Below are 8,407 nucleotides of genomic sequence, written 5' to 3'. Positions count from 1 at the left end.
ACCAGGTAGGTGCGTATGCTACGTTCGTCTTCTTGGTCTCAAAAGGACTTCCTTCTATGTTCCTGCCAGGATTCAGCGTCAGTATGGAGGGGAGCAATCCATTGTGCCTCCTCTTCGTCATTTCTATCCACCATGAGGATTTTTGGATCAAGATTGTCATTTCTTTTATTGAGTCAAAACTTGTAAATTTGATTCCATTATAGATGAAAATTCAAAAAATTTTACTTGACATGTTATAAACAGTCAGTGATTCAGGGTTTTCAGCGATTGCTGTCAGTATAATCAATACAAAGGATGTTTGTTTTTTCTTTTGTCTCTATTGGTACAAACTATCTTATTTGTCAATCATGTAACCTAGTTTGTTAACTTCCAATCAGGATTCTGAAAGATAGCAACCATCGCTCCTAAAAAAGACTTTCAAGCTAAGCCCACCTGGTCGAGACCTACCCCAGTGTCTAGACTCGTTCGCCACTTTGATTCCTCTGTGTCATCTTCAGTTCGTTTACCTTCTTCACCAGAGTCTTCAAATTTATTTGAAGTAAATCAAATGGCAGACACAACTGAACTTTTAATGAGCATGCAAGAGATGATGAAAAACCTCACCAGAGATATGGCGGGAATGAAAGAAGAAATGGCAAACATGAAAACACAGATAAGTGATAAGACTTCCACGTCTAGGCCCGTACTTCAGCCTTCTCATGTTCCAGCTCCGGAGTCGCATAGACCCGTTATCCAGTCTTTCGAGGTGGATTTAGATGATGGTCAGTATGCTGCAGAGTATTGTGCTCCAGAGGTTGATAAAGAAAAAGAAAAATTTGAAAAATTTGAGAAGGAAATGTCTGAGAAATTCAGCAAGATGGCTCATGAGATGGAGCAGATGAGAGTCCAGGGACCCAAGAAATTTGACGTCTCTGAATTAATACTGTCTTCAACAGTTTCTTTACCGCCCAACTTCAAAGCTCCTGATTATGACAAATATGACGGAACCGGGTGTCCGCGTAACCACATGAGGTGGTTTATCATTTTGTCCCAGCAGTATGGTCTGAGCCGTGAGCAGATGGCCCAGTTGTTCCCGATTTCTTTGATTGGGATCGCAAAGAAGTGGTTTCTAAGGCTAAAGCCCGAGGAGGTGAGAACCCTGGAAGATATTTCGGAGAAACTAATAGAGCAATTCTCAATGGAAGAGGGTATTGAGGTCACGAAGAGAGACCTAAAACAGCTAAAGCAAGGTCCTCAAGAGACCTTCACTTTCTTTATCAGGCGCTGGAGACGCAAATCTGCTCAGCTAAGCCAGAAAATGACTGAATCAGAGCAGATAAAGCTGGTTCTGAAGAGTTTGTCTCCCATGTATTTTCATTTTCTCGCTCCTCAGCATTACCCGAGCTTTGACCATTTAATCAAGACGGGTACTCAGACAGAAGATGCCATAGCAAAAGGCTTGAGAGCCAAGGTTTCTTCTGAAATCCGAGACGGGAAAAGACCAATGGTCCAGTCCAAAGAAATTCATGCTGTCAGTTATACCAGGCCTGTGGCCAGAGTTGCTGCAGAGGCTGCAAAAGCGCCAAGGAGAGTTGCATATGACAGAAAGTTTGATCCTCTTCCATATCCGATAATAATGATATTCAAAAGGCTCATGAAAGATAGGAAGATCCGGCTCCCGGATATCAAACCTCCACCCAATCCCTTACCCGCATTCTGGAAGATGGATCAATACTGTGAATATCACAGAGGTCCAGGGCATTTGACCGAGAATTGTTTGGCCTTGAAGCATGCTATCCAGAACATGATTGACAAAAATGAGCTGGCAGTGGAGAGACCAAACGTTACTCAAAACCCACTTCCTAATCATCATACCATGCCTCCTCCTGCTACCAATGCAATTTTTACTGATGAACCTCTGCTCGATCCATCAACCCTCATTTGTGCCATTACCACAGAAAAAACCTATGTAATGAAGTTTGACAAGGAAGATTTCGAAGCAGTAGAAAAGAAAGATCATTATGTAATTTCCTTTGATGACGATGAATTGGCTGAATCGTCTTCATCTCAGTTTGGTACATTTCAGATTGACAGTGCTGGAAATAGAAGGACAGCTCCTTATGTCTTAAGGGCTGAGGACTTTGAAGAAGATGAGTTATTGTTGTTGGATAACCATTGTGACGAGATGCGTCATATGACCCGTGGTGGGCGTGTATTCAAGCCTCAAGAATTGTGTGTTGAAAATCCTGCAGAGGTTGCGCGAAATACTGAAAACCAGAGACAGAATAAGGTCAGTAAGGTCAGCGCCGATGAAGAAGAAGAGAGCTTGTTAAAGCAGTTGAAAAAGACTCAGGCCAATATTTCCGTATGGGGTTTACTCATGGCCTCATCTAAGCACAGAAAATTAGTCCTTCAAGAGCTTAACTCAGCACAAGTCTCTGTAGACACTACTCCGGATGAGCTGGTAAGCTTGGTTGCCATGACAAGAGTGTCTAAGACTTTATCTTTCACTGACGACGATCTGCCTTCTGAGGGCCGAGACCACACCAAATCTCTGAAAATCACAGTACTTTGCAACAAGAAGAGAGTACCAGAGGTGTTAGTTGATAATGGCTCTGCTTTGAATGTATGCCCGTTGAGTACTGCAACAACTCTTGGATTTGGTCCTGCGGATTTCATCCCATCTGAACAGGGTATTCTGGCGTACGATGGCACTCGCCGAGATGTGATCGGAACTCTGGTCACCGAAATACAGATCGGAGGAGAAGACTTTGAGATAGAGTTCCAGGTTTTGGACATCAAAGCCTCATTTTTGTTGTTACTCGGCCGCCCTTGGTTGCACAAGTTTGGGGTTGTTCCATCCTCTCTTCACCAAAAGCTAAAGTTTCTTCGCAAAAACGGAGTGGTAACTGTGAAGGGGGACCCAGACCTGGAAGTAGGGCTGATTACTCAGGACCTGACTATGGAGAAAGCTGAGGATGTTAGTTTGACTGGATTCTCATTAGAGGTGGCTGCCATTACCTTTAAAGAAGCTATGAATGAGGAAATTTGTTTCCTGACCAGTACAAACGCAAATGTCGTCAGGATGATTCGTCGACAAGGATATATGCCAGGTGCAGGGCTAGGTAGACACCATCAGGGTTTGACTGAGTTCCCTGAATTCGAATCCTTCAATAATCTATTTGGGCTGGGGTACAAGCCTTCAAAGAAGGAAGTTAAAGAAATGAAGCTGCTGATGATGAAATGGGCTGAATGTCGCCGCAGGGGGTTAGAATTACCAATGGCACCGATTAATTTGACGATGAATGGCCGTTTTCGAAGAGAGGGTGCAGATGTCCCTTTCTGTGGCTTTGCCGAAACTTGGTTAGATGAGAATTCAGGACAGAGGTTGCCAGGATTTGAAATTTTCTTTGATCTGCAGTTAGAAGACAAGCAGACCGATGTGCAGACAGAAGTTGAATCAGAAGCTGATTGGGCAGAACATGTAGAGCCGAGCCTTCTGAGTTCACTGTTTCTCGAAGATTCACAAACTATTGCCGTAATTGATCGGAGGGCCTCGATTCTGAACCCTACTCATTTAATCACCCCGGCAGAGGAACCATTGACCAACTGGACCTTTCAAGTCATACCTCAGGTTACTTTCCTAAACAGTCATGTCCCTCCAAAAGAGTCAGTTGTCCATAAATACACGTCAATCTTTGGGTCTAATTCAGAGTCTGTTTATTCTAACAATTCTGTTAATGCAGGTACTGTAAATGTCGAGTCTCCTAAGGTCGATGATGATTCCTCTTCTTCCAGCAGAATCAAGTCAGATGCTACTTCTATCGTTGATTCAGAGTTAATTGACATAAATGTCAATATGTTCGTTGAGTCTGTAAATTTTTTTCAAGCGTCTATTGTAAAGCCCGATGTGGGTAATTTTTCATTTGATGTACCTGATTCAGCATTAAATGAAATAAAGCATCCTTTCTCTGAGTACAATCCAGTCTCTACTTTTATTTCTAATGTTTCTGCTTCAGAATCTGATAAACTTAATAATAACAATCAAGACTCCCCCTCTGATGAGGATACCGACGACACTCCTCCTGAAATCAAATACATGATTCAACAGGATGAGAGTCGCCGAGCAAAACCACTCGAAGAGGAAATTGAAACCGTGAATATAGGTGACGAAACCTTGATTCAGGAGATTCGAATTGGCAAAACTTTATCTCCTGAAGAACGCGAGGAATTAATCGCCTTATTTAAAGAGTTCAAGGAAGTTTTTGCTTGGTCATATGATGACATGCCAGGGTTAAGTGAAGAAATTGTTCAACATCGCTTACCCTTAATCCCTGGTGTTAAGCCAAAGAAGCAAAAGCTCCGAAAACTCAAAACTGAATGGGAGATGAAAGTTTATGAAGAAGTTAAGAAACTGTTGGAGGTAAAATTCATTCAAGTAGTTGAATACCCAGAATGGCTTGCAAACATTGTACCGGTGCCCAAAAAGGACGGAAAAGTTCGAATGTGTGTCGATTTTCGAGACCTGAACAAGGCAAGTCCTAAGGATGACTTTCCTCTTCCCAATATTGATCTCCTGGTTGATAATACAGCTGGTCATGCTCTTCTATCCTTTATGGATGGGTTCTCAGGCTACAATCAGATTAAGATGGCTCCCGAGGACATGATGAAGACAGCGTTCATTACTCAATGGGGTACATACTGCTACAGGGTGATGCCGTTTGGATTGAAAAATGCGGGTGCTACGTATCAGAGGGCTGCTACAACTCTTTTACATGATATGATCCATAAAGAGGTCGAGGTATATGTTGATGACATGATTGTGAAAGGCAAGACTCGACCTGAGCACACTGTTGCCCTGAGAAGGTTCTTTGAGCGGATCAGGAAGTATCAGCTTCGCCTAAATCCGAGTAAGTGCGTCTTTGGTGTTACATCAGGAAAGCTCTTAGGGTTTATGGTCAGTGAAAGAGGGATTGAAGTAGACCCGCAAAAGATTAAGGCAATTCAAGAAATGCAGCCGCCGAAGACAGAAAGGCAGATCCGAGGTTTCCTTGGCAAAGTTCAGTATCTGAGACGGTTCATATCACATCTGACGATGACGTGTGAACCCATTTTCAAGCTTCTGAAAAAGAATTCCTCGAAGAAGTGGAATGAAGAATGTCAGGAGGCATTTGAAAAGGTTAAGCAGTGCCTATCCTTGCCCCCTGTTCTATCGCCAGTCACTCCAGGCCAGCCATTATTGTTGTACTTGTCTATCACAGATACAGCGATGGGTTGCATGCTTGCTCAGCAAGATTCAGAGTCTAAACGGGAGAAGCCCATTTACTACATCAGTAAGAAGATGCTGGAATACGAATTAAAGTACACAGTTTTGGAAAAGACGTGTCTAGCATTAGTTTGGGCTACCCAGAGGCTTAGACATTATTTGCTTTCAAGCAAGATCTTTTTGCTTTCGCGGATGGATCCGCTAAAATACTTGTTTGAGAAACCCGCCCTTACAGGACGAACCGCAAGATGGTTGTTGTTATTGTCTGAGTTTGACATCACTTATGTCACTCAGAAATCAATTAAAGGGCGTGTCGTTGCTGAACAGTTGGCTGATGCACCCATTGAAGAGAACGCTTTTCTGAAGGCAGACTTCCCTGACGAAGAGATCATGGATATTAAAGAAGAAGCTTCGAATACTAAGTGGCTTATGTATTTTGATGGAGCTGTAAACAGTCGAGGACAAGGAGTAGGAGCTGTACTTATATCCCCTCGGAAAGAATATATTCCTGTCTCTATCAAGTTGCAGTTTGAGTGCACCAACAATATGGCTGAGTATGAAGCTTGCATCGCCGGGTTAGAGGCAGCCTTAGCTTTGGAGATTCAGGATATTGATGTGTTTGGGGATTCTATTTTGATCATTTGCCAAATTAATGGGCAATGGAAAACTCGAGAAGATAAATTGATCCCTTATAACACTTATTTGGAATCTTTGGTCAGAAAGTTCAAGAACATTACGTTCACTCACTTGTCAAGGACCAGAAATCATTTTGCTGACGCTTTGGCTACTTTGGCCTCGATGTTAGACATTTCTGTATCAATGGAGGTTCAGCCGCTAGTTGTCAGACTTCAGTGGGCTCCTTCGCATGTGAATGCTATAGAGATCTCAGCCAGGTGTCCAGATGGGAAGCCTTGGTATACAGATGTCAGAAATCTTATTGCTGGTAAAGGACATCCCCCAGAAGCTTCAAGCAAAGAGAGGAAGACGCTTCAGAAGTTGGCTGCCAACTTTATTATTTGCGGAGAAGAGCTGTACAGAAGGTCATTTGATGGTATACAGCTTCTTTGTGTTGATGAAGATAAAGCTGCAGAGCTTATTGAGCAGACCCATGAAGGAGTTTGTGGACCTCACATGAATGGAAAAATGTTGTCAAGAAAGATTTTGAGACTCGGATTCTATTGGCCCACAATGGAAACAGATTGCTTCGCATTTGTGAAGAAATGCCATAAGTGTCAAGTCTATGCAAATCTTATTCACGTTCCTCCTTCGGTGTTGCACTCTATGACTTCTCCATGGCCATTTTCAGTATGGGGAATTGATATAATTGGGAAAGTTTATCCAAAGTCTTCGAGCGGTCATGAGTACATTCTGGTCGCAATTGATTATTTTACAAAATGGATTGAAGCCGCTTCGTATGCTTCCATTACTTCGAGCACAGTTGCGAAGTTCATTCGTGCCAATATTATTTGCAGATATGGAGTGCCTCACGAGCTGATTTCAGATAATGGGTCGCATTTCAAGAAAGAGGTGTTACACCTGTGTGAAGAATTCAAGATTAAACATCACAAGTCATCTCCTTACAGACCTCAAACAAATGGGGCTGTAGAGGCGGCAAATAAGAATGTCAAAATCATTATCAGTAAGATGACTGAGACCTATAAAGATTGGTCGAATAAGCTTCCATATGCCTTATGGGCTTATCGGACATCAATCAGATCTTCAACAGGTGTAACTCCGTATTCTTTGGTGTATGGAATGGAGGCAGTCCTCCCTGTTGAGCTTAGAATTTCCTCTTTGAGAGTGATGATGGAAGCTGACTTACCAGAGTCTGATTGGGCTAGAGCCAGGTATGATGAGCTGCAGATGATAGATGAGAAGAGATTGAGAGCCTTGTACCATATTCAAGGATATCAGAGGCGGATTGAGAGAGCTTTCAACAAGAAAGTCCGTGTTCGAGATTTGAAGCCTGGAGATCTTGTTTTGAAGTCTTACAGAGCACCGGTATTCGATCCCCGAGGGAAATTCAGGCCAAACTGGTCTGGTCCTTACATCGTCGATGAAGTCCTGCCTGGAAAAGCCGTAAGACTCCTCAATGAAAATGGAGAAAAATTAAATGAACCTACAAACCTGGATCAGTTAAAGAAGTACTATGCTTAAATACACCAAGAGGCCGTCTTTGATTGATCTGAGTTTTGAGCCAAACAACCTAAATATTTTAAACCGTTTTGCAAACCCTTTGGGCTTATAAAATAATTTGTTTCTTTGATAAACCCAAACCAGGGGCATTTTCTTTTTTATATATATATAAAAAAAAAAGAGTAGTTTGAACTACGTTAGGACCTGATCCTCCATTTTGGGGTACGTAGGTAGTCTGGCTAGACCAGATTCGGTCCAAATCCTTAGAACCTTAGATATTCAGCCTTTTTGAACCTAAGCCTACCTGAAAGTCTTCCTGATGTACTTAGGCCCAGGTTTGTAAAAAAAAAGAAAAGAAAAGAATGATGGAGTCTTAAATCCGCTAAGCTGAAAACCTGAAAGGGCAGTTTAGGCAAAAATCAGGGTATTGAGCCTGCTGGATGGAAAATCTGCAAGGGCAGACAGTCCAGGCAAAAATTAAGGCATGCGGTCCGCTAAATCGAAAACCCAAAAGGGCGATTTGGTCACGGCAAGACTTCATGAAGGACAGAGCTATCTGAAAGCCAGTTAATAAGTGCCATCAGAGCTTCTTTGGTTACTCTTTGAGTCAGGAGATTGAAACTAAGTAATCTGAAGGGATAATAACCATGATGGAGATCTTGAAAAGAGGTTGAAACATCTTTAAACATGGTATTTAAAAAAAAAAAAAAAACTCTAAAGAGTGGTGGACTTTAACCATTTTTTAAAAAAAAAATGTTTATCAATTTAAGAAGCAGATTCATTCTCTTTTAAAGTCTTGTTTAAAACTCGTCAAAGTCTTTGGTCATTGTCTGTCAAACTCAGTTTGTTGTCGAATCAAAGTCAATTTCCAGAGTCCTGTTTAGTCAGTATTCTTCCCAAAGCCGGGGTGATAAAGACTTAGAGACTCAGAGAAGTAGAAAATTTGCAGTTCATGTGGATAATGTAAAGCAGAGCAGTGTTCAGAGATCGACAAGCTTTTAGCTCAGTTCCGGTATCAGCAGATGG

The 8,407-nt window shown here is 42.1% G+C and overlaps 1 protein-coding gene across 1 annotated transcript; it reads left to right on the top strand.

Annotated features, from left to right (window-relative positions):
- The first annotated feature begins 395 nt into the window (after positions 1-395).
- Positions 396-3,778, top strand: LOC143863913 (uncharacterized). The gene is made up of 2 exons (XM_077374697.1): positions 396-3,613; positions 3,726-3,778. The coding sequence occupies exons 1-2, from the start codon at positions 548-550 to the stop codon at positions 3,732-3,734; spliced, it is 3,075 nt and encodes a 1,024-aa protein (XP_077230812.1). The 5' UTR covers positions 396-547; the 3' UTR covers positions 3,735-3,778.
- Positions 3,779-8,407: the final 4,629 nt, after the last annotated feature.

This window comes from Tasmannia lanceolata, unplaced genomic scaffold (genome assembly GCF_043159265.1).
Source record: "Tasmannia lanceolata isolate RefF3 unplaced genomic scaffold, GAP_Taslan_0.1 ptg000044l, whole genome shotgun sequence".
NCBI classification, from domain to species: domain Eukaryota; kingdom Viridiplantae; phylum Streptophyta; class Magnoliopsida; order Canellales; family Winteraceae; genus Tasmannia; species Tasmannia lanceolata.
Note: the sequence above shows the minus strand (reverse complement) of the source record. Positions and strands in the feature narration are given on the sequence as shown.